General features: G+C 57.0%; 1 protein-coding gene across 1 annotated transcript; it reads right to left on the reverse strand.

Moving 5' to 3' along the window:
• Window positions 1-3,130: 3,130 nt before the first annotated feature.
• On the reverse strand, window positions 3,131-22,857 carry TAMALIN (trafficking regulator and scaffold protein tamalin). Its single transcript, XM_050925615.1, has 8 exons — window positions 22,690-22,857; window positions 13,550-13,599; window positions 8,176-8,230; window positions 7,298-7,400; window positions 6,242-6,335; window positions 5,381-5,447; window positions 5,229-5,295; window positions 3,131-5,028 (listed from the first exon to the last, which is right to left on the reverse strand). Exons 1-8 carry the CDS (start codon window positions 22,855-22,857, stop codon window positions 4,565-4,567), a joined length of 1,068 nt encoding a protein of 355 aa, XP_050781572.1. The 3' UTR covers window positions 3,131-4,564.
• Window positions 22,858-25,951: the final 3,094 nt, after the last annotated feature.

Here is a 25,951-nt window from a genome sequence, read left to right on the forward strand (position 1 = left end):
TCCCTCCAGCAGGAGCAGAACCCCCTGACTTCGTGCCGGCAGCACGGCGGATGGAGGAGAAACGTTCGTCATGCGCAGAACCCTCTAATCAGCACTCCAGCTGCTTGCGACTCATTGAAGGGAAAATTTCTAACAAGCCTTCGGCCCAGAGGATTCCAGAGCACGGTGTCCAGCATTTAATGGGAGCCTTTGCACCCACCACGGAAATGCAGCTGCCTCAGGGGAGCACGAGTGGTACAGCCGTGGACTACACCAGCTTAAGGCAGGGAATCTCCTATGCAAACTCCAAGAAGAAGTTTAGGCAGGTAAGATGTAGTTACGGAGATTGGAATGTGGCCAGAACACCAAGGCCTTGGCTCTGTTATCGTCACCCCAGTGCGAGTTTTCTTTGCATAGATAGCATGTTACTATAAACGTGTAATGAGGGCTAATGAGCACAAGGACCCAGGGCTTCTGCACAGGAAAGCTGCTCCAGCAGCTAAATGCATAAACGAGGCAGAAGAGCAGCAAGCGTGTTTCCCTTCTGAGAGCCTGGAGCAGCTCCTGGTGATGTACTTAGCCCCAGGCCAGCGATCCCAGCACGGCTACTTCCAGTGCTTTAGAAAACAGAGTAGAGGTCAGAACAGATCTGCAGCCTCGTGGCAGCTGCAGGGCTGGAACTCAGACTCTCCTGCTCCAAAACCCCAGCCCTGTTAGCACCTGAGCTGAAGGGGAACCCCCATTAGCAGTACAGGGATCATGACACACACTTGAGCTCTGCTTGCATCCGTTCCAAGGCAACGTGAGCGATATCTACTTAGCAACCACTGCTAAACCCTTTGCAGGTGTCGGGCCAATGGCTGCAGTTTATTTGCCAAGTCCAGGATAATCCCCCCCCCCCCCCCATTAGAGGCTGCATATTAAAGGTGGTCACAGGCATTGCCCTCGCCTGCAGGGGAGCCAGCTCAGACTCCCACCTGCTGACATGAGATCCAGGCAAGACCCAGTTCAGCCCTGAAGGCTCTGGAGAGAACATCAGACCCAGCAATTCTCAGCCGCCCCCCGGGCAGAACCTCTCCTCTCCGTACTAGGGACTTTCCTCCCCGCCCCAGCCAGTGCACAGGCACCTGCTTTGCTTTGCACAAGGCCCCGCAGCTGTCAAAACAACGGGCAGCCAGCACGTGAGGATGGATTTAACAACGAACCCCTGGGAACGGCAGGGCTGTGGGATGCGCTTCGGGGGTGCACGGGTAGGGGAGCACTGAGGAGAGGGGGCCCTGCTGGTGCAAGTCATGTTCCCCTTTGAGAGAGATCTGAGGGGGGTTGCGGGGGTGTAATTCCCACTCAGGCTGCTGCTGGCTTGGCTCAGGCCCTGAAGGGAGGTCGGATTGATGGGCTGCCCCAGCCCGAGGGCCTGCAAGCCCAGCGTTCACTGGGTGCTGTACACGAAGCTACGCTGGCTCCAGCAGAGAAGTCGGGGGCTGCAGAACAGGCCTGGCTGCTGGCAGATTGAGGTCTTCAAACCATTTTTGAGGATTTCAATAACTCGGTCCTGGGATAGGAGTTGTATAAAATTGGATGGGTGGGGTTCTGTGGCCTGCCTTGTGCAGGAGGTCAGACTAGATGATCAGATTGGTCCCTTCTGACCTATGAGTCTATGAGTCTATGAGATTTGTACCACGCTGCGCAGCTTGGGAATAAATCCACCCCCTGCTCGGCCTTGGGGCTTTGCTGCAGCAGGAGGGTGGTGAGAGTTCTGCTTCCGCTCAGACCCTGCCCCTCCACCTGCAGGAAGCGCTGTTAGGAGCACCGTGCCTGGGCTACCCAGAGGAACAGCTCAGAGCAACCCTCCCCACAAACACCATGGCTAGGGGCTCACTGCTACCTCCACCCCCACCCCATAAGGCAGCCCCTCCCCAGCTGTACCTCCAGCAGGAAGTTTTCCAGGGAGGCCCATTGCACTCAGATGCCTTGCTGCAGCAAGCTGTGATGAGCCGAGGGACAGGGGTGGCCTTTCCCAGGCAGCTGCATGTCCTTCCCCCCACACCGGTCTCCCACCTCCAGGCTCTTCTGCCTGCTGCCTCAGGCCAGGGGATTCACACCCAGGTTCAAATCCCAGCTATCCAGGGGTGACCCTGGGCAAGCTGCTTAGTTTACACTGTCTCAGTTCTCCACGGGGACGAGAGAGGGTTATTCCCCCACCTTCATCTGCTCAGACTGGGAGCTCACTGGGGCAGGGACTGACACTGCATGCGGCCCTGGGGAGCTCGGCTTTCGGCAGGTCTTACAAGCAGGGGCAGTGTCCTAGTTACCACCCCCCAGGTCTGCGCCACCCACCCTCCTGCATGTCACTAGCCCTGCAGAACCCATCCCCCAGCTGGGAGCAGGAGCAGCCTAGCCTGTGTCCAGCTGGGCACACGGCTGGCTTGCAGCACCAGGGTGACGGAAAGACTTCCCCAGAATCCACTCCCTGCCCTAACATGAGCTGGGCTGCCTTAAACGCAGGGCTATTTTAGGCCATGGCCCACATGCAATTAGTCCCTTAGCCACAGGAATGCTGGGACTCCCTCCCAGCCCCAGGCAGAGCTGGAGGAGAGCAGCTCTGAGCAAGTGGCTGGCCCGAACCACCTGCAGGCTGCGAATTCGGGAAGCAGACCCCACTGACAGGAGGATTCCTCTCTCCCCCTCCAGTTCCATTCACAGTGCAGTTGAGGGCTGCAGCACATGGTCAGTTCAGCAGGGCCAGGGGCTGGGGCTGTGCTGGAGGGAGCTTACAGGAAGGCTAAGTGTGCCCCCCCAGACAGACACTCATGGGGGGGGCTGCTAACAGGAGCTCAATGGAGACATCCTCTGAGCCACTCAGCCCATGCAAGGCTGACAGGTGCATGGGGCTGGGAGTCCGGCTGCCTGGGTTCCGTAGCCAGCTCTGCCACTGACCCTGGGGGCAAGTCCTTTCGCCCCTGGTCCTGTGACCCCCACCCCCTCAGGGACACTGCCCCATCTCGGGAAGCAAGCGAGCCAAGGTGAAATTGCAACAGCCCCACACAGATGCAAAACAGTCTCATTGTATTGATCAGAATCTGTGCCAAGCATTTTAACAGCAATGTCTGTGTCCGTACAAAACCTCACTCCCCCACACCACAGCTAACCACAGCCCCACTCCCCTCTGCTATTAGCACTGCCTGGGGGGCAGGGGCTCCATTTTATCCAGCAGGGAGCCCTCACTTGCTGAGCCACCCTCTTCCTGTGGCTATTTCCTGAGATAAGAACCAGCTTTGCTGAGACGTTCCCCTCTGCTCCATGGAACCAGGTTCTCTCCCCTCCCGCAGCCAGTGAAGATGGAGCTGTAAAGCCTTTTCCTTAAGGGCTGCAGGTCACCCAGTACAGCCCCATCCCGCTCTCAGGCCAGGGCTGTCCCTGAGTGCCGACTCCTCCTTCCAGAGAGTGGACACACCCCAGTACGATGCTAGCTTGCCTGCGGCAGCCACCCCATGGGTGTGATCCTGCAGGGTGCTCAGCAGCCCGAGCGGTCTCTCCCGGCCACGTGACAGCCCGTGCACACCAGTGGGCTGAGCAGTTCTGCTGGCGTCAGGCGGTTACAAAGGGATCTTCTCACTCCAGTCAATGCGTCACCGGGCGGAGTGGTGTGGTGGAGAGACAGACACCCCCAGGTTCAGTCACCTGTGTGCTGAGAGCCAGTGCCATAAATAGGGCTGACACAGAAGCACCAGACTTCGCAGAAAGTCACGCAGAGCCCCAGCGCTGCAGAGACGGGAGGAGGATGTGGCTGGAACAGAGCAGAGCCACTGGCTGCTGGACGCCTTCCAGGGGAAAGCAGGCAGGGGACCCCACACCTCTCTGGGCCAGGATGCTCCGTGCTGCATTGGGGAAGAGGGCGCCCGCTCGGAGATCCTGCTGGCTACTGCTCCGTTCAGAGCACTCTGGGGTAGCACCAGGATCCCTCTCTTTCCGAGACAGTCCTGCACTTCCACTGCAACCTGGCCCCCGGGAGACACAGGCAGGGGCATGGCCAGCCTCTCCCATGCCTCCTGCTCGAGGAAGGAGTAGTTTCTCTCTCCTCCTGTGGCCTCCCTGCTGATGGTACTGGCCTGAGGGCAGAGCCCGTTTGATGCTGCCCCAGACAAGCTCTGACTCATCAGCTCATGTGCCCCCAGAGCTATTGGAGGGGTTTGGTCACATGAGGTCTGGAAGCAAAGGGCCCCCCATGGCCCATTCCCCCAGGACACCTGAAAATGCCCCCTAACTGTGCAGACAGGCCCAGTTCCCTCCTCCAGCAGTTCCCACAAGCAGGCACCCAGGCTGCCGCTGGGGCTAGATCCAGCTCCTGCTGCCCTCCCCCCCATTCCCTTACATGTTTCTCCTTCTGTGGGGGGAGCAAAAATCCCCTGTGCCCTTCACAGCAGAGGCGCCCCCCAGCTCTGAAACCCAGGCCCCAGCACCATGCTCTGCCAGTGCATTGGCACCAACCGAGATAATAAATATATAAATAAACCAAACTGCGTAAAACTTGGCTGCTCCATGGCCCCCCTTGTCCCCTGTGCTCCACCCCTGCAGCCAGCACCCCCTACAGGTGGCTCTCCTCCTCTTCCAGAGAGCGGTTCAGTCCCGGGATGAACCTGAGGAGCCGTTTCCGGAAGCTGGTGTGTTTGCTCTTGTGGGGCGTGATTGTGCAGTTCTTTTGGTCACCTGGCCTGTCCCAGAAGTGCCCCACGGCCCCATTGCTGCTGCTGGTGCATTTGACGCTGGCACTGCGGGTCAGGGTGGGCCGGCGCTGGGAGAGGACTGGGGGGGCGCTGCCCCCGTCCCGCCCTGAGTGCCCGTCCAGGGAATCGGCGGAGTCAAAGAAGCAGGTCTGGTAGACAGAGTCCTCGCTCTCTTCAGTGGCGGTGCTGACGCAGCTGGAGGTACTGCCCGCACCTGACAGCATCTTCCCGAAGGCGAGGGAGCCGCTTGCGAGCCCAGCGCTGTACAGGCAGGAGCGGACAGATTCCAGCGTGTCGTAGATACTGGGGTCTTTCACCACAATCCCTGGGGGGACAAGGGGCGTTAGAACGGGCTGGGCACGACCACACAGTGCAGCAGCCAGCCCGGCGAGGGCTTTGGGGCGTCAGCCAGCAAATTAGCCCCCTCCCCGGCAGGCTGGGTGTGCTCCCAGCACGGGGAGGTCCCCACCCCTCTGGCTGCTTTTCACTCCCACAGCAAAACACACACCCGGCGCCCCCACTCACCACGCACCAGCCTCTGCTCCTGGACCATCAGCGAGCGGTACTCCCCCCACTTCTCATACAGGGTTTGCTGCAAGACAGACAGGCCAGTTAGGGCTGCCTGGGGGGACCTGGCTGCGGACGGGCAGGTAGCTCACTCCAGGTCACAGCCTCACCTTTAGGTACTGCAGCCGTGCCTCCAGCTCTGCTCTCCGGATGGACGTCCCATACAGCATCTCCAGCCTGCAAGAGACCAGCTTCTGGTAGCGACCAACCAAATCACAGCCTTCCATGGAGAAAGGGGGTCCCCTGCCAGCCTGCTCCCCACCAGCAAAGGGGGTGTCCTCTGCAGACCCCCCCCTTTCAAGTTGCTGCAGCAAAGAGGCACTGGATGTTTTTCCAGGCACTCTCCGGAGTTCAGCCCAGCACAGGACAACTTGTCGCCAGGTGGGCTTCCTGGGCTCAGCTCATCCACCTCGTGGCCCCGGAGGCGGGGCCTGGTGCCGAGCTTGGGTCTGACACGGTCCCACAGCAGAGGGGAAGGAGCTCGTTACCAGGCGAAGGGGTCGGAGCTGGAGCGGGCTCCCTCGCAGCCAGGTGGGGCACTCCAAGGGTGGCTCGCCCCCCCAGGCTACAAGTCCCCCAGCCGGCAGAGGACACAGACAGGGGATGAGCAGGAGCTGCTCTAAGCAAGGCGCTGGGCTCTGGGAGCCAGGCAGCCCCCAGTCCCACTGAGGCAGGGGTTATTTTCTGAGGAAGCCAGTTCCTGTGAGCACCAGCTGCTTCCTCCTGCCCCTGGCCCAGCCCTATCTCCAGGACAAGCCAGCCAGGCACCAGAGCACAGGGGCAGTGGATCCCCACCTCCCACCTGGAGCACGGGGAATACGTCCCAGCCCCAGCTCTCCTGCCCCTCAGCCCCACAAGCTGGCCAGGCACCACAGCACTGGGACAGTGGATCCCCACCTCCCATCTGGAGCACAGGGAACGTGTTCCAGACCCAGCTCTCCTGCCCCCCAGCGCGGCTGCAAGCATCTCACCTGAGCACGTTGCCAGAGGCCTTGATGATTTCCACGATCTCGCGGTGTCGGATGCCCTCCACGTTCAGCCCGTTTACTGCTGTGATGGTGTCTCCTGGGAGGCAGACAAAGCACTCAGAGCCGCCCTTGCCAGTGGCATGAACCTCAGCTCGGTGCCCCCGCAAGGGATTGGCTGATGCAGCCACCCCCTTCCCAGCCCCATGGATATCTGACACTAACCCTGAGCCCTGCACAGAGGGGGCAGGGCAGCCTGAGCCACATGTCAGAAGGGACTTTCCCCAGGTTAAACTCAGGACACAACTGGAGAAGAACTCACAGTCCTGGCTCCCAGTCGCCATAGCTCTAACCACTAGTCCCCAACCCCTTCCCTGGGCCAGGGAGAGAACCCAGGAGTCCTGGCTCCCAGCTGGAATCTGGCTGGCCGGGAACATTACAAGAACGAGTGCATGGCAGAGCTCAGAGCTACCCCACCCCACTGTCTGCTCATGGAAGGCCCCATGCTCCAGTGAACTTTGCAGAGTCACTTCCTGCATTGGGCTGCACAGCACCAGGCCGTGGCATGTGCGGTGACGTGATAAGGCGGGGGACACTGCCTGTGTGGCTGGCACCCGCCAGGGGCTGCATGCAAACAGAAGCGATTGTGAAGGGCAGCGCTTGTGACTTCCCCCTCGCGCCTGAGACCAGTCATTTCCCGGGGCCCTGCAGCCCTGGGGGTCAGTCAAACAATGCAAGGCCAAGAAAGGGCAGAGGGGCTGACACCCAGGTGCCACGCATGGAGCTGCCTTTTCCCGAACTATTTCTCAGTTCTCCTCCTCCTCCTCCCACTCGGCAGCTCCCATATCTGGTTTCTTCTGTTCTACTTACTTTAACCAGTGAACACCACTGTTAGAGAAATATGGGTCTGCCCCTGAGAGCCAGGATGCCTGGGTCCCTCAGCCCACTGAATGCCTGGGTCCTACCCTGGCACTGACAGCCTCCCCCCACCGTCCGTACCTCATCCTGCCCCAGGGTGTGAGATGGGGACCAAGCCCCGGGGAGCTGGCACGATGCACTTACCGGGTGTGAGCCCGGCTAACTGGGCTGGGCTCCCCTCGTGGACACGGCAGACAAAGGTGAACATTTCCACACTCTTCTTGTCTTGGTGGTGGAGTCCATAGGTCTGGAATGAGCAGCAGCCGCCAGTTCGTTAGTGGGAAGGGCTGAGCGAGCACTGGCTGGCCGGCGAGACACAGAGGAAGCTTCCAGCCCCAAGGTTAGCACCATCCATCTCCCAGTGCCGTGTTACCTCCCCAGGTCCCTGCTACAGCTGAGGATCCAGGGACTGCCTACGCTGCCTCCCTCCAGCTCCGCGTCCCTGCACGTCACGAGCCACCACCCCAAACGTTCCGTATTTAACCAACCTTTGCATAGTGCTTAGCAACGCACAGCGATGGGGGCCCCCACACAGGCCCTCAAACCCAGCCTGCTCCAGCTGGCTGCTTTGCGTGAGCTGCCAGCCCCCTCCCGCCATCTGAACCGTGACTGAGTCGGGGGCGGCTTCTGTAACTTCGGCATCATCGCTGCTAAAAATAATCCCAGGCTCAGATGCAGTTTAAAAATACTGTAAATGCAGAGCAAGGTCTGGTCTGAAATCACTGAACCCAGGGCAGCTCCTCCACGCCGTGAGCACGCTGCTGCTCTAGGGAGCAGTGCTGCCTGCAATGGCCGAGCATGGGGCAACCCCCTCCCCAGGAACGGCTGCGAACTGCACCGCTGGGGCTGATACAGCCACACCTGGCCGCCCAGCACCACCAGGCGGGAGGAGCGGCTAGGAGAGGCAGCCCTTGGTCCCCAGGGGGCCTACCGGGTAGAACCATGATCCAAATCCCACTTGAGGTCGGTCTTAGAGCGAGTGTCAGCTGATTTCTCTGCCCTCAGGGGTGGGGGGCACTCACCTGGATCTCAAACCCAAATGTCTCCTCTGCCTCCTTCTCCAGCGTGATCACCTTCCTGGGGAGGGAAAGGGTCATCAGCAGCGGTCTGAGACTCCCTGTTCCACGCCGCCCATGGCTGCGTGCCCAGAACAGAGCCACGGCCCCCAGGGCAGCGTCTCACCCATGTCACTGCTACTGTTCCCTGCAGCACCGGTGATATCCTCCCGCCCCAGCGGTGTTTCGCCAGCATGGAGCACGGCTACCAACTCAACCCCCCTTGTCACAAAGCCCATTCAAATCCCAGGGACACCTCTTCTCTCCCACGGGCCTTGAGCCAGCGCAGAAGGGTTAAGTGACTTGCCCAAGGTGACACAGCAGGTCAGTAGCAGAGCCAGGATGAGGACCCAGGAGTCCGAGCTCTTGGTCCCCCTGCTCCAGGCACTGGACTGCAATCCCTCTAAGAGCTGGGGCTAGAACCCAGGAGTCCCAGCTCCCAGGTTTAAAGCAGGAATGAACTGAGGCCAGGGCCACATTTAATTATACAGCTTCCCCAGCGAGGGGCAGAAGGGGGAAGAGACAGTGACACAGATATGACGACTTCAGCATGGGCCCGACTCCCAGAGGGGAACCCCACCCTCCCAACACGAAAGGGGAATCCACCCTGACTACCTGCCAGGCTCTGCGTACCAAGCATCAGGCCCCACCTCGCAGGCCACCAGCAGGCTGGCCCCGCTGCTCCCCAGAGCGTGTTATTTAACAAGTTGCGTAAGCGTCTCCTGCTTGCAGCTAAGCAATTACACTCCAAATGGGTTTATTCCTGTGCTCCAGAACAATGCAGGCAGGAAAGCGCGTCGTGCCCCTTAGCCAAGCAGCTCGTTCAGTGTTTTCACTGAATTAAGTCTTCACAGAACAGCTCTCCTCCACATTCAGCATGAGTCACTGGGCCTTCTCCGGGGCGTCAGGAGGCGCAGAGAGAAAGGAGCTATCGGCAAACCTGGAGGAGCACCGAGGATAATGGCTGCTGTCAGGAAACCGACTGACACTGCCTGGTGCTGTGAACTTGGGAATGTCCCTTAACCTCTCAGCACCTCATGTCCCCCCACTGCAAATGGGGACAGTGGCGCAGCCCTGGCAGCCGTGACATGGGATGGCTCACAAGCCCTGCCCACCATGGGCTGCCCAAGGGTTACCATCCTAGTCTCTGCTGGAAGGAGCCTGGATTGCTGGCCCTACTTCCGGCACCCATCAGGGCTGTGATCGGTTTTACTTTCCCAAGGAGGCGGCTCGTCTGGGGCACTCGGGATCTCTGCTCCAGTATCGCTACTAATACAACCCGCCAGTGTTAACACTACACGAGTGGAACACGTCTACGAGGGTAAAGCATCACTTGCACCAGTGTAACACCCCACCTCCCCCCCCCCCCGCATGTCTGGGCTTCCAGTGCCAACCCGTTACCCAGCTGCAAGCCCCACTTTAAAGCCAGTGGCAACACGTCTCCACCGCCCAGACTCCCAAAGCAGACAAACCCTTCGGTTTATAATTAAACCCGTGCACCCCTTCTCAAAGGGGATGCGGCTTCTTTCACATGTAGCTGGCAGGAAAAGAGCTGCCCTTCCAGCCGTCCCACTGACTCTAGCTAATGGCCAAGCCAGGCCCATCGGGGGACAGCCCGAGCCCCTGGGAAGCAGCAAGGCTGGGGGGTTGCATGGGTGAGTTCGGACACCACCACGTACAGCTGGTTTGCAGCCTGGGACAAATCAGGTCCCAAGCACCACTCACACTCCAGCAGGACCCCACACTGAGGGGTCGAGGGCTGGGATTTGTCCAAAGCCCTCTCAAAAGGGTCCACGTCCTAGAGACAGCGACTCGGCTGCCAGCTGGATCCTTCTGGCACTTGTAACAGAAATTCAAAGGCGGCTTTAATTATCCATGCACCACGGAGGCTGGAGAGGAGAGACCTCCCTGGATCGGAGCCCAGCCCCTGCAAAGGCAGGAACCAGCATGCTAGGAGAGGAAAAGCCCCCAGCACACACCCGGTTTGCCCCAATCAGGCAGGACTGCAGCAGCTGCCGACAGCACAAAATCTGAGGGGCCCTTTCCCAGCTCTGGTGTCAGCCTTGCAAAGGGAAAAAATCCCCACACCTTGAGGCGGCTGCTGTTCCACAGGCCATTTACCGGCTCACGTGCGATGTGTCATGCCTGCCCCCGAGCAGGCATTTAACAAGCTCCGCTGGAGGGCTCCCAGCTGCTCATCGGGCTCATAATGGGTCTCATTTCATGTGGGAGAATTTCACCATCCGGTTAAGAAAATTCATCACTTCCCCCTGCCCCCACGGCTAAGCGCTCAAAATAGCCTTTATTTATAGACTTCTCTTTGCAGTTCAAACACACACACTTCTGCCGCTCGTTCATTGCTGTCATGGCCTTGCTAACGGCCCAATCCTGAGCGGTGCTTGCTGCTTCCCACCTGGTGGGACTGAGCGGTGAATGGTCACCCTGAAGCCCCAGGAAGGCTGGGATAAAAGCCAGCGAGAGGAAATCCAATGCTCTGAGAGGAGCTGCAGCCTCTGGGGCTTTTCAGCAGGTTTGTGTCCAGAGCCCAAATGGTTAATGGTTTTCCTGGCACACAGCCTTGGTTTTATGATATGCAGGCGGGATTTCTGGGCATGCTCGAGACCCACCCCCTGGAAGGTGTTCAGACCCTCTCACAGTCAGGTCCTCAGCCCCGCAACGCCCTCCGCCCTGTAGGCTCCAATCCCTCGCTGACTGCAGACCTTTCCAACACCTCGGTGTGCAGAACTATCCCACTGCACAGGAAAGAGACCACCCTGGCTTAACCAGGAGATCTTCGGTGATCTAAAACTCAAAAAAGAGTCGAAACTCAGTCAAACGATAAAGGATGAATATAAACAAACACCACATATGTAGGGACAAAATTAACAAGGCCGAGGCACAAAATGAGATCAACCTAGCTAGGGACATAAAGGGTAACAAGAAAACATTCTACAGATACATTAGAAGCAAGAGGAAGGCCAAAGACGGAGTAAGCCCGTTACTCAATGAGGGGAGAAAGGCAATAAGAGAAAAATGCGGAAACGGCAGAGGTGCCTAATGACTTTTCGCCAAGAAGGCTGGTGGCGACTAGACGTCTAACAGTGAATGCCAGTGAAAACGAGGTAGGATCAGAGTCTAAAATAGGGACAGAACAAGTTTAAAATTACTGAGATAAGTTAGATGTCTTCAAATCATCAGGGCCTGGTGAACTGCGTCCTAGAATACCCAAGGAGCTGAGGCGATATCTGAGCCATTAGTGGTTATCTTTGAGAAGTCACGGAGGACTGGAAAAGGGCAAAGCTAGTGCCCATCTACAAAAAGGGGAATACGGACAACCCGGGGAATTACAGACCAATCAGCTTAACTTCTGTACCCAGAAAGATAATGGAATAAATAATTCAGCAATCAATTTGCAAACACCTAAAAGATAATGAGATGATAAGTAACAGTCAGCATGGATTTGTCAAGAGCAAATCGTGTCAAACCAACCTGATAGCTTTCTTTGACAGGGTAACAAGCCTTATGGATAGGGCAGAAGTGGTAGATGTGCTATATCTTGACTTTAGTAAGGCTTCTGATACAGTCTCACATGACCTTCTCATAAATCAACTAGGGAAACACAACTTAGATGGAGTTACTATAAGGTGGGTGCATAACTGATTGGAAAATCATTCCCAGAGAGTAGTTATCAGTGGTTCACAGTCATGCTGGAAGGGCATAACGACTGGGGTCCCTCAGTGACCAGTTCTGGGTCTGGTTCTGTTCAATATCTTTATCAATGATTTACATAAAAGGCATAGAGAGTACACTTATAAAGTTTGAGGATGATACCAAGCTGGGAGGAGTTGCAAGTGCTTTGGAGGATAGGATCAAAATTCAAAATGATCTGGACAAACTGGAGAAATGGTCTGAACTAAACTGGATGAAATTCAATAAGGACAAATGCCAAGTGCTCCACTTAGGAAGGAACAATCAGTTGCACACACACAAAATGGGAAATGACTGTCTAGGAAGGAGCACTGCGGAAAGGGATCTGGGGGTCATGGTGGATCACAAGCTAAATATGAGTCAACAGTGTAAAGCTGTTGCAAAAAAAGTTAACATCATTCTGGGATGTATTAGCAGGAGTACTGTGAGCAAGACACGAGTAGTAATTCTTCCGCTCTACTCCACGCTGATTAGGCCTCATCTGGAGTATTGTGTCCAGTTCTGGGCACCACATTTCAGGAAAGATGTGGACAAATTGGAAACAGTCCAGAGAAGAGCAACAAAAACGATTAAAGGTCTAGAAAACATGATCAAGGAGGGAAGATTGAAAAAATTGGGCTTGTTTAGTCTGGAGCAGAGAAGACTGAAAGGGGACCTGTACCACCCTTTTATGTACTTGAAACTTATCAAGAATGAGGGAGAAAAATTGTTGTTGTTAACCTCTGAGGATAGTACAAGAAGCAATGGGCTTAAATTGCAGCAAGGGCGGGTTAGGTTGGATATTAGGAAAAACTTCTCAACTGTCAGGGTGGTTAAGCACTGGAATAAATTGCCTAGGGAGGCTGTGGAATCTCCGTCATTGGAGATTTTTAAGAGCAGGTTAGACAGACATGTCAGGGATGGTCCAGGAGCGCAGGTTGATGTTGTCTCGAGGTCCCTTCCTGTTCTATGATTCTATAAATTCCCACAGGGCCAAGCTGCACATCGGCCCCCAGCCTAATGGCCCCTCAGCACACCCGCCTGCCCCCAGCCAGGGGAGATCGTTAGAACTGGAACGCTTCTGAGGCGCTAACTGACTTTGCCCCCCGATGCTGGTTCACTCCTGGCATCCCCACTCAGCTTGGCCCGTTGGCAGGGGTAGAGAGCACGGAGGGAACCAACGTTTCTGCTCAAGCCCAGTGCAGCTGCGTTTGGGATGCAGAAGGGCCAGCTAAACTTCCCTGAAGCTTTAGGAATTCATGGAACTTCTCTTTGATATTAGGTTGGGTTATTTTTTTTTGTTTGTTTTTCACAATCAGCCTCCCTCCCTTGCTGGCAGGCCACTATGGGGCTGTTCCCTTTACCCCCTGCCCCGGCCTAGCCCCACAGACCACAAGCCTATTTGCATGCCTGGTCTGGGACAGCTGAGGAGTGGGCACCGCCTGGCATCACAGCCGCACCTAGGGGTAAGTGCCCTTGAGTGTTAATGGCCGAAACCCAAGAGCTGATCAGAAGCTGGAGGCTGCTTTTTATGAGCCTGTCAAGATGCTAAGGAGTAGCCAGAGGCTGCTCTGGCTGGGAGAGGGGGAAGGAGGCTGCCGTGCTGAGGCCAGACCCCGGTTATTGTTCGGGCTAAGGAAGCGGTGTGGCTTACCGGTGCTGCTCCGGGGACTGGCTCAGAGATTTCCATCGGCATCCAGAGCCCTAGGAGAGAGCGAGAAAACACACCAACGTTAGACCGTCCCATCCCTTCCCCCCCACGCCGGCGTGCAAAAGCAGATGCTTCCCCCTGGGACTCTGGAGCATTAGCTGCAGAACTGCCAGGCGATGGAGCACATGGCCCTTCCACATCACCTTCCAGGTGAGCCCCATAGCCCCATAACCCCTTTCCCTGCCGCCGGGGAAGGCGGCCAGGCTGGGGCTGGCAGAGAGGGAGTGACCTCGCCCAGCGATCACAGCTCACAGGGATATAAAGCCCAGCAAGCCGGGGGCTGACCTCAGTCTGGCTGGCCCCTGCTGGAGCCAGGACCCAGGACTGGAGGGACTCTCAGGTCTGACCCAGCCTGGCCAGTCACACAGCAACTCAGTGGCTGGGCCAGGCCCCAAGGATTCCAAGTGTCAGATGGAGAGCCAGTGCCATCCTGGGCCCTCGCTGCAGGGCATGTGTGAACATGGAGGGAGGGGTGGCAGGTTCTGCCGTCCCACACGGCTGCTGCCCAGCATACAGGCAAGATCCACCCTGTGTGATGTCCTCGTGAACTCAGGGCACCTGGGCAGAGCTCCCCTTTTCCCAGGCCACAGATTGGTCAGGGCACAATCGCTGCACCAGCACCCTGCACAACGAAGTGTAAAATCCGCCTCCCCTGCAGCTCCGGCTGGCCCTTAGAAAGGGCTCAAGGCGCATTGGAAAGAGGGGCTGGGCTCTGCCCCTTTGGAGCCGTTCGGGGTCGGGCAGCCATCCCTGTCCAGCTGCTACATCCCAGATGGGCACCAGCAGACTCTGCCCACTTTAAGCAGGTGTTTTAAGACCCCTTCCAATGTGGCACCTCCGGCTCTGCAGCATCCACCTCCTGCTCTGTGACCAGTAGAGCCCCATGGCGGCTGCCCCGATGGGGAGCGCCAGGCTGCAGCAGCAAGACAAGTCACAGCTCTTGACTCCTGAAATCAACCACCTAGCGCTGCTACAGAAACCTGCAGCGCCGGGTCAGCTGACTCCAGCTCGCGGGGCTCAGACAGAGCAGTGCACGCAGGGGCTGGAGCCCAGGCCCTCGCAGGGTTTCAGAGCCAGGGCCTGAACCCAAACAGCTCCACTGCAAGGTTCAGTCCTGCAGCTTGAGTCAGCCGGGGCAGAGCCGCGGGGCTCTTACTGCAGTGGAGAGGGACCCTGGAGAGGCTCCCCTTGCACGGCCTGGGCCTGCGAGCTGCCAGTCACTACTCGCCTTGGAGGACCTGCCAACAGCCCCAGGAGGCATCAAGCCAGACATCCTGAGCTCCATTCCTGACCCAGCCCAATGCTAGGGAGCAGACTGCACTGCCGGGCGCCCTGCCCTTTGGATGAGATGAGACACCAAGGTCTTGCTGTGCTTTCAGATCCCACCGCCCCTCTTTGCGAGAAGGCCAGCAACCTCGGGAAATGTCAGCTGGGCAACTGCCCCCCCAGGGAAACGGCACACTGGATTCCAGAACGTGCAGCGCTGATGGGTCATTTCAACAGTGGCTGCACCTCACCCCAGACGCAGCTGCATTTTGACAGAGTCTGTGAAGCACTTGGGAACGAGATGTGCTACAGAGGACAAAGAGCAGGCTCCGCTCTGGCCACAAGCAGGGTCCACCAGGCCAGGGCTGCACCAGGGGACAGATCGAATCATGTTTTGGTTTAAGCTGGAGCTTGCATCTGTTTGACACTTGTCCCCGGTCTGACGTCAAACAGAATCGCTGGCTCCTGTCACGTTCTGTGCATTGCGTGCTGTGGCAAGCACTCTGTGGGGCTGGGAGATGAAAGCCCCGCAGACAGAAAGCCTCTTTGTTTTCCTCTAAAGTCAGATTTTTAATGCAAAATTCAACAATCCCCCTCATTGTTGATCATTTAAAAAATGGGGAACCAACGCCTGATGGGAGGCAGCAGCAAGGCAGATGAGCCAGATGAATTAGCATCAATGGATCACCCTGAGGTGGGCGGCCCCGGGACCCACTTCATAGTCAGCCATAAGAATTTCAGACATCTCGGCCGAGGCATAAGTAGTGGCTGACTATAAAGATGGGGCTTTGTCACCAAGTGTCTTTTTTTGCTGCTCTTTGGTTCAACCCGGTCCCCGCTCGCAGCGGCCAAGAAGCAGACAGCAGGTTTTTATTAAACTGCCTTTGAAAAGCCCAGCCGTCCTCACCCCACACAAGTGGAATTCGATTTGAAAATAAACATGGACTAGAATCCTGCCTCAAGCTCCCTCGATCGCCGGCCAAAGCCTCCGTCTTCCCCGGGGGTTTGACTGCACCCTCAGCCCAGTGTACCCCCCCCTTAGCACCCTGCCCAGTCGGGCTCATCTTCCTGCCATCGCCTTATCTACACTCCTAGGAAGGGCTGCCCCATGGGCTCCGCTGGCTGGGCTGCCATCTGCCGAACGCCGCCCTGGCCAATTCCGTGGTGCTAGCGGGCAGGACGCGTGCACAAAGCAAGCCCAGTCGGAGACACAGCTAAGCATGCGAGCCGGCCGGCCAGCCACTGCAGCCGCCAGGATTCTCCAAGCTCCTGCACGGCACAGAGAATAAATAAATACTCCAGAGGCCCGGTCACAGCCCTTCCTGAGCAGAACAGAGCGAGGCAGCTTCAAACAGCAGCCAGCTGAGAGCAGCTACTTTTCTCTCCAACAATAAACATTATCCCCCCATTTGGTCCTTTGCAGAATCAAACCATTATGCAGCGACCAAGGACTCGGTGTCGCCACGTGTAATTAAACAGACTCTTGTGCAAACATGTGCTTCCAACACGAAGCCCGAGGCAGCACCGACCGACACCACGCCCTGTGGCTGGGGCACTGTTACTTCTGCTGGGGTGGCAGGTGGGTAACGATGGGCCACACCTGCCAGGGCTGCCCTCCCCAGCTGGGACGTGCTAGAGTCAGAGGGCGAAATTTAATCTGCCCCCCACCCCGTCAAAAAGAGGGAGCTCTGTGCTCCGAGGAGCCAGGTGCTGATAAATTTACAGCGAAACTGACCATGCAAATGGATCTGTGACTCCCATGGAAATCCAGGTTTTGAAAGTGAAATGTGCCGGTCCTGCTCCCCGACAGCTCCGTAAACAAACCACACGGTTCATCCACTCGCTTGCAGAGCTGGTTTCCTGTCTGGGGCTGGAGGCACCAGTGCCTGGGTGGGGCCTTGTTTGCGACTATCCAGCTTTCTTCAAGTTTCTGCACAGCTGAGTTTCATACTGGAAGACCCCAGACCGTGCACACAAGAGTGCTCACAAGCCACTGAGTGCAACTGGCTTGGGGGTGAAGGGCAGTGTCGGGAGGCACAACGGGGTGGGGTGGGGGAGGAGAGAGATTTGGGTAAAGGATTAGGGGAAGGCAGGTTATCATCATTAGCATCCAAACAGAGAAATGCTGGGTCTGCCCACTCTAACCTGCCAAGAACACGTCTCTGTCCTCCAGAGGTTCTGAGAAGCTAAGTGGATGCAAAGGAGTAAACCCAATGCCCTGTGCAGCGAAGCCCCTGGACACCTGCCCCAGACGCTCTGAAGCCCTGTTCTGGCTGATGCTGGCTAGGTCGTATTTGCCTCTGGCACAAACACAAGGCCTGCTGCCCCCTTTTGCTTTGGCAGCCTTTCGCCCACTCCTTCTGCCAGCTCCAGGACTTGGAATGGCGTCATCTCCTGGGCTTGGAACCCACTGCACCAGGAAGTCCAACCATTTCAAACGTGATGATCACAGCACCAAGCCATCCCCTCCAGCAGTGACCCCCACCCCTCCCAGGAAGTTTGATGTGGAAACTATTCCACCCCACTCCTCCCCACCAGGAAATTCAGGAACCAGGGAGCTAAGAGGGCAACTCCGCAGAAGCTACATCCATGACCTCCTAGTAAACTTAGAGTTTCTTGGCAGAGCATCAGCCTCTAGATTCATTTCTCTTCTGAAGTTCTTAGCAACACCCGACTCAGTTCCTCCCTCTCTCCGCCCCATCTAGCCCCAAGCCACTTTCAGGAAGCTTCCTCTGCAAGACCAAAAGTCTCACTTGCTTTGAGAGGGATGGCTAGGAAAGTTTGTGCAATGCCTCAGACCTGGGCGCCAGCCACTGGTTAGCACAGAAGGGGTGTCCCCCACAGGCTCTGAGCAGCCAGGAGCCTGTGTCATGCCCAAGAACAAGTGTGTAAAGCACACAGAGTCCTAGAAAAAGTCCAAGTGTAGGGCCAAGAGCTCCCACGCACCAGGGGACCGGAGCACGGCCAGCTGAAAGCAAAATGGCCAGTCTTGCTGCCCCCCCCCACAGCCTCAATGCCCATTTGCTGCTTTGTCCCCCCAGCCTCCATGCCTCCCACCCCCTCTGTTCTGCCAAGTCAACCCCCGCTGCCTTCCCTCCTGGCCCCTGGAATCAGAACTCCTGCTGGCCTCCCAGCACATCCTGTCTGATCTGCCTCACTCAGATTGCGATCTCAGCGGCCCTGGCCGAGCGCTCAGAGCCAGCACTAGCAGCCTGCGCCCAGCAGCACCAGCGCCCAGCAGCACCCCGCTCCTCTAGTGCTCTTCACCCAGGGGAGCCAGAGGAACGTGCAGAGCGGTATTATCCTGCTTTCTGGCTGGGGACATGCCCTACTCAGGGTCACAGCCAGTCAGTGGCAGTGCTGGGTGCAGACCCCGAGAGCCCTGACCCCAGGTCTGCACCAACACACAGCCCGCACCCCGGGGGGCTCGAATCAGACAAGAGGCTGGTAGAGCAACAGGTTGGTGCATCTGTATCATTCACTCCCAACTGGTTCAGCTTGTGACACAGGAGTTCTCAGCCAGGGCTGCAAACTCCACTTCCTACGTGGGCACCGAAGGGGGAACAGCATGACTTCACGGGTACACAAATCCCCCACAACCATAGGAGATTCCAGCATCCATATTTAGGTGACAGTTTTTCTGTCTTGGCAGGAGACAAGAGAATCCACTTTGCTCTTCGGCAGCTATTGACGCCTCTGACTACATAGACAGCACCTAAAAAACCACCCCCCTCACCCCAGCGTTGCATTGATGTGGCTTAGCCACAGAGATCAAAAACGCAACTAGACATGGTTTCCACAGCTCCATTCCTGACCTCACACACGTTCACCACCCTCATTTGGAAAAGCTTATTAAAAAAGGGAACCTGAGAAGTCATTTGTCTCTTTGTCTCTCCAACAATGGTTTCATTACGTTCCACACTTCCTGGACAATTGCGTCAATGTGTCCTGAAGCGGCTGTGATACCATGGTACCCAGAGCCAAGCCTGCTGTGCCGTCACGGGCACCCCACAATCACATGCTCCCAAAAGCTGATCACTTAAGAACTTGCGGCCTGAGTGAGGCTCCACCAAGAGCTCTGCATTCAGTGTTCCTGGTGAACAGCAGTGAGTGTTTCCAGGCTGCCACAGGGATGGGGAAGCTGGGCAGGAAGCAAGTCCTTATTTCTCCAGTAAGGCCTTCACACACAACACAGCTCCAGGGCCTGTGTCTCACAGAACTGACCGGTGAACTCCCCGCTAGAGGATATTACTAAAGGAAGCAAGTGGTTTCAACAGCTGTTAGAAGAGGACTGAACATTGAACTGCAGCCAGCAAGGGGTGTTCATATGAAAGCACAGCCTGTGTTCTGACTCTAACCCCATCCCACCCCTCGCTGTGCTGTGTCTAACTTGGTCGGCATGTTCTTAGGACCTCCCTTTGCCTGCAAAGCACTGGTGCTGTAGGAAAGGTATGAAAAACAGCATCCATTGCCCCAATACCTAGGTGAACATTATAAGAGTCATCAATCCTTATGCTTCTGGTCATGGCTGCCAGCTAGGATCAGGAAGGAATTTCTCCTCCCCTGCTTGTCACCTGGAAATCTGCACAGCTAGGGGACATTGTGGGTTTTATGGCCTCCTCTGAAGCACTGGCCACAGGGAATTGCTCCAAAACAGGTCCTGGCTTCCAGTCCTTTTCCAGGTGGAATTTGAGGGGTTTGATGTGACCTGACTAAACCCCTGCAGGTTGAGGGATATCAGAGCCAACTATTGACGGCAAGTATAAGGGAGTAGCTGTGTTAGTCTGTATCCACAAAAACAAAAAGGAATCTGGTGGCCCCTTAACGACTAACAGATTTATTTGGGAATAGGTTTTTTACCCATGAAAGCTTATGCCCAAATACATCTGTTAGTCTTTAAGGTGCCACCGGACTCCTTGTTGTTTTTATTGCTGGCAAGTTGATTATAGGGACAATTTATACTGTGAGAGATGACGTCTGTTTTGGGGCAGATGGGAGAGAGTTACGGCTGCTTGTCCCTGTGCTCATATGACTTCTAGCATGTGCACAAACACCCAGAATCCTGAATAAGTGCTTTTGACACAGACAGATGCTGACGAGATAGGAATGCCCACACTGCAGCAGACTGCGGGCTATGCTCCCGTAGTTCTGCCGACTCGGCCCTTTCTTTCCCACCGACAGTCAGTTCTCTCTTGGGAAAGTTTTGATAACTTGGTTCAGGACACAGCAAACTTTCTAAACTAAGACATTTCAAACACTTCACTTTCCAGCACCCTAGTATTTACTTTCCTATCACGCCCAGCAGATTAAGCCAGTTACCAACTTAAGCCTCAGTTTTGGAAGCAACCCTTTTACATGGAATGCCAGGGGCTTTTTCCAGGGACCAGCCAAAGCAGTCCATCGACAGCCTTAGACAGAATGTCTCTCAGGACACGAGAGGTGAAGTTTCTTAAAGTTATTTTCCTCTACCTTACATAAACTTTTCAGTGACCATGGCCAAGTAATGATCCTAAGGTGTTCTCTTTCCACTGGAACGCATCATGTCAGATTTAAGCCCCACATTTAAGCATCGTGCATAATCAGCTTTTACAGAGGTCAGTGGAAAATTCTGAGAGGTTTCTTTTTTTTAAAAGAAGAGTTCCAGTGAGAAGTTAGGTTTAAAACCCAACAATTCCCTGCAATGTTTACAATCCAAGCATTGTGGCACTGTGCTAGGGCATGAAAAGCTGGGAGTGAAATGACCTAGAGATAACTATAAAAAAGCAAAATCAACTAGCTTCCTTCATTGCCTTTGTTACTGGTGAGGGGCAGGAAGGAAACCAGCACAGAGCCAGAACTGCAGCAGATCTTTGTAACCTTCGCTTTGCCACCAAACTGGCTCTCTGGAGAGATGAGTTTAACCCATCAGCGTCTCTAAGCATTAAGTGGAACATACCACTGATTGACATGCAAAAAGTCCCGTCCCCCCCCCAATCTCCTCCTCTCCAAGTTACACAGAACTCAAGCCATTCCCAGTTTGATGATCAACAAGGAGGACAAGTTGTCTGCATTGGCAATCTGCTCCCAGGAGCTGCCCGCTAAGAGCAGTGCCCCATCCCCTGCAGGGGCTGTTTCAGAAGATGCACAACGCCTGCAGGGAGCAGGTACAGGGAAGCCTGCCCGCCCTGTCGCTGCTTCTCCCTAATGCCCACCCTGCGGGGGTCAGTTCAGACCCCAAAGCAGGAGGATTTAAAGGCACTCATCTCAGTGCCCACAGCAGCACTGCAGGCCCCGGGTTCTGGATGCTCTCGGAGGGCTGAGTCTCAGCTAGGGGAAGCTGGCCCTGGGGGTGCCATAGGGCCGGGGTGGCCTTACAGCACAAGAGGGACATGCCCTAGGGCTGGCGGGTCCCTGGGGACCAAGGGAAACCCACAGCCTTTCCCTGCATCCCGCACACCACAGATGGGGGGATGATGCATTGGGACAACACAAGGTGCCGGCTGCACCTGGGGAGGAGCCAAGTCCCTGCTGGGAGTGGGGTGGGGGGGTCAAGTAGCAGTTGGTCCATAGCCTGTGGACCCAGTGGGGTGGGGGCGGGCTCGGTCCCGGTCGGGGGCTCTAAGGGGCAGGGAGGGTCTGGACGCGGGAGAGGGGGTTCGGTCCCGGTGGGAAAAGGGGGGGCTCGGTTTCAGTCGAGGGCTCGGTCCGCGGGGGGGGTTTCGGTCCGGGGGGGGGTTCTAAGGGGCAGGGAGGGGGCTCGGTCCTAGTTGAGGAGGGGGCTCGTTCCCGGCCCCGGTCGTGGAGGGTGGGGGTGGGGGGAAAGACTCGGCCCGGTTCCGGTCGGGGAGGGTGGGGGGGAAGGGGCTCTGTCCTGTTTCGAGGAGGGAGGCTCGGTCCGGGAAGCGGGGAGGGCGTCGGGTCTCGGTCCCCGGAGGGGGAGTCTAAGGGGTAGGGAGGGTCCGGACGCGGGAGCGGCTCGGTCCCGGTCCCGGGAAGGGGGCTCGGTCCCGGTCCCGGTCCCGGTTCGGGGCAGGGAGAAGGGGGCTCGGTCCCGGTCCCGGTCCCGGTTCGGGGCAGGGAGAAGGGGGCTCGGTCCCGGTCCCGGTCCCGGTTCGGGGCAGGGAGAAGGGGGCTCGGTCCCGGTCCCGGTCCCGGTTCGGGGCAGGGAGAAGGGGGCTCGGTCCCGGTCCCGGTCCCGGTTCGGGGCAGGGAGAAGGGGGCTCGGTCCCGGTCCCGGTCCCGGTTCGGGGCAGGGAGAAGGGGGCTCGGTCCCGGTCCCGGTCCCGGTTCGGGGCAGGGAGAAGGGGGCTCGGTCCCGGTCCCGGTCCCGGTTCGGGGCAGGGAGAAGGGGGCTCGGTCCCGGTCCCGGTCCCGGTTCGGGGCAGGGAGAAGGGGGCTCGGTCCCGGTCCCGGTCCCGGTTCGGGGCAGGGAGAAGGGGGCTCGGTCCCGGTCCCGGTCCCGGTTCGGGGCAGGGAGAAGGGGGCTCGGTCCCGGTCCCGGTCCCGGTTCGGGGCAGGGAGAAGGGGGCTCGGTCCCGGTCCCGGTCCCGGTTCGGGGCAGGGAGAAGGGGGCTCGGTCCCGGTCCCGGTTCGGGGCAGGGAGAAGGGGGCTCGGTCCCGGTTTCCGGTGGGGGGGTGGCGCTCGGTCCCGGTTCGGGGGAAGAAGGGGGCTCGGTCCCGGTCCCGGTTTCCGGTTCGGGGCAGGGAGAAGGGGGCTCGGTCCCGGTTTCCGGTTCGGGGCAGGGAGAAGGGGGCTCGGTCCCGGTTTCCGGTGCGGGGGGTGGCGCTCGGTCCCGGTTCGGGGGAAGGAGGGGGCTCGGTCCCGGTCCGGTCCGTACCTTGCGTGCCCGGGGCAAGGTGCCTCCGGAGGCCGCCAGCGCCCGATACATCTCGGCCGCCCGGCAGCCGCCCAGCGCCAGGAAGGGGCCGCCCCCCGCGGGTCCCGGATCCAGAGCAGCTGCCCCCGCCGCATCCTCCTCCTTGGGCTGCAGCCGCCGCAGGGTCATGGCGGGGCGCGGGGCGCGGGCCGCCGGCGCACGAGGCTATATCGGCCCGGGGGGGCGGAGCCGCCGGGAGACACGCCCTCTGCCACACAGGCCCCGCCCCGTCAGGGAGAGGCTATCTACAGGGACCACCGCAGCGCCACGCCCCCGGGCGGGGAGGCCACGCCCCTTCGATCAAACCCACCAATCCCGACGCAGGTTGAGGCCACGCCTGCTTCCACGGACGCCCCGCCTCTAAAGATGGGAGGCCACGCCCCCGTCCAGGGAAACTCCATCCTGCGGCTCACAAACCTCACCAGTTCCGCGAGTCGAGCTGTGCCCCAGCGCAGAAACCGCCCCAGGAGCCCGCCTCCTTCCAGGGAAGCCCCACCCCTTTCAGAAAACCCCTCCCCCTAACATATAAGCTCCACCCCTTCAGGAAACTCCTCCTCATGACACATAAATCCCACCCCCATAGTGTTTGCAATTGCAAAGGATAGATGCTGGGGAGGAGTCGTGTTTATACCCAGACAGGGTACAACAGGCAGCACCAACTGGAGGATTTTCCCGTATTTCGGGGAGGAATCCCACGGCTGCTCTCTTGCCACCCAGTACGTGGCAGCTCAGGCACTCTTGGACAAGAGTGCTACCAGTCTTTAGTCATGCACTGACGAATCTCAGCACCGCCAAGGAGCCGAAAATTATATCCTTAGAGATTGGAAACCTCAGTGATAAAGAGTCTAACGCTAACTTCAGGAGCCCATCGCTGCACTTGCCTCCTTGTCCGTGTCATTGTAGATCCTGGACCAGGCTCAGCAGCCCATTCAACCAGAGCTGTCGCAGCCATGCACTGGCTTTGCCTGGGTTCCTCCCCACACCATGACAGCATCACAGACAATAACCCAGCCTGAGAACTGGAGGGCAGTCTGCAACGCCTAGCCTGCAGGATCCAGAGGCCAGGACCTGGATGTCATACAAGAAAGAGAGAGAGGTTGTTATTACATTTATTAGTATTATTCAAAGGGGGCCCAAGACCAGTGAATTGGAGTGTCCAACCTGATACACCTTGAAGGGAGCTGATTTTCAGAGGGGTCCATTTCAGGTGACTTGAGTCAGACACCCAAAACTGAGGCATGCTGAAGCACTAGACACCTGGGAGAATCTTGGCTGGTGTATTTCTAGGCATACCCCATGATATGAGTTATCTGGAAAGAGGCACTGTTGGGTTAAAACAGTTATACATTCACAGGTGCAGCTGTGTTAGCAATAACACCCCTGGTTAGCAATGCGAAACTCATTTGAAACTCCTGTATTTACTGTATTTTTCACCAATGATGCGCCCCCCTCCCGTCCCTTTGTGCATTTCTTTCAGCTTAGAAAATGGATTATGACTTGTCAGTGTCATGATTTGGTCGTCATGCATTCACCAAGGGCCAGATCCTGGAGTGGGGTCCACAGGTACAGAGCTCATTGCAAGATCAGAGTTTCACACCCTTCCTGCACCATTTGGTAGCAAACGCTACAAGGGAATGTTTAAATCCAGATGAAACTGCTTTCCATTAAACTTCTATCAAACAAATAGATTAACTCATTTCTATTCATACCAGGGTCTGTAAAGAGGGGGTTTGTTTGGGGGCCATCTGAATGTGCCCCTTAGTCAATTAACGAATTTCAGTTTATTATTTATAAGACATAAAGGTCCCAGCCAAGGGAAGGGTTATCATTCATTTTACAGATGGGGAAATGAGTCCCAGAGAGATGAAGTGAATGGTCTGAGGTCACCCAGGAAGCCAGGGACAGAGCTGGGAGTTGAACCAGATGCCCTGCATCACAGTGCACGGCCTTACCCACAAGATCCAATTTCCTTTCATACTAAAACCGAGCTCAGCCAGTAATGATTTTATGCAGGTCAGACGTAGACCTAGCCACAGTGACCTTGTACTAACAGTGCAGCACCGAGTGGGCTTCTTTATAGGAAGCACCAAAAAGGAGAAGTGAAATACACAAGTGCAGAGTCATGTTCTCCCCCAGGACAGGTACACACGAAGGTGGGGGTGAGCTGCATGTGCCACTGAACTGGACACTTGCTGGCACACTCGTATGACCTCGTTAAGGATTATAGCGTGTGAAGGGGACGTGCACAACTTGCATTGTTCATGTTAAATAAATAATAATTACATCACCTCCTTTTGGACAGGTGGGGAAACTGAGGCACGGAGCACTTGGCAGCCTAGTGTTCAGAGATGCCACGCCTCGGCAGCACCTCTGAAAGTCCAGGGTGTGAATGACTTACACAGGGCACGGCAAAGCAATGCCAGCCAAGAAGAGAAGCTGGTGAGCTAACCCCAGGAGCTGCCACCTCCATCGCTTTAGTTGCTGTCCTGGACACCTGTGATGGAGCCCAACCCAGATTTTTCTAAGGGACGTCAGGGCTACGCTAGCTGACCACCCCGCTGCTCTTCCTGCTTCCCCAGCAGTAGGCTCCGTAGCCACTGTTTCCTCTCCCACCCGTGCATGGGCTGTGCAGTGCAGAGAGTGGGTCGAACCAGCCACGTTATCAAAGCCAGTCTGAGATCAGAGATGGGAACACCCTTTGCATTTCTGTGGTGCCTTTCGTTCCCAGGGCTCAGCAGACATTCACTACGTAGGCCTTACCCCATCCCTCCTGCCCGACTTACGCTGTGCTTTTCAGCCAGGCAGCCTAAGGATCTTCCCCAACACCGGTATCCCCCCTCGCCAGAGAGAAGGGGACTTGCTGAAGGTCACACTGCAAGGCAGGGCAGCAGAACCAAGACCTACCTCCCAGCCTTTAGCACTCTGCACTAGGCCACGCTGCCTGGCATTTCCCCTACCCCACTTCCTGCAGCGCTGTTCGTTGCTCAGAGATTCCCCAGCTTAGTACTGACCCAGGCCTATCCTGTCACTGAGAGTCACTTCCCCTCACCGTGCCTCCATTTCCCCAGCTGTAGAATTATACCTGTGCCATACAGAACCTTCTGAGACATCACCAATCGGTCTTGGTAAAGTGCTCTGAGATCCTTGGCAAAATAGGCGGCAGAAGGGGAAATTCGTCTTTACTGAGGTCCCCCTGGCGAGCTCCCTCCAGGACAGAGGAACC

Source organism: Gopherus flavomarginatus, chromosome 16 (genome assembly GCF_025201925.1).
Source record: "Gopherus flavomarginatus isolate rGopFla2 chromosome 16, rGopFla2.mat.asm, whole genome shotgun sequence".
In the NCBI taxonomy this organism is placed as follows: Eukaryota; Metazoa; Chordata; order Testudines; family Testudinidae; genus Gopherus; species Gopherus flavomarginatus.

What these genes read in the sequence shown, in the direction of transcription:
- TAMALIN (XM_050925615.1), bottom strand. Translation starts at nt 22,857, where the DNA reads ATGACCCTGCGGCGGCTGCAGCCCAAGGAGGAGGATGCGGCGGGGGCA. An exon ending in CAGTCCCCGGAGCAGCACCG is followed by an intron (nt 8,231 to 13,549) that starts GTAAGCCACACC and finishes TTCCCTCCCCAG; the next exon opens with GAAGGTGATCACGCTGGAGA. An exon ending in CATTTGGGTTTGAGATCCAG is followed by an intron (nt 7,401 to 8,175) that starts GTGAGTGCCCCC and finishes TGCTCATTCCAG; the next exon opens with ACCTATGGACTCCACCACCA.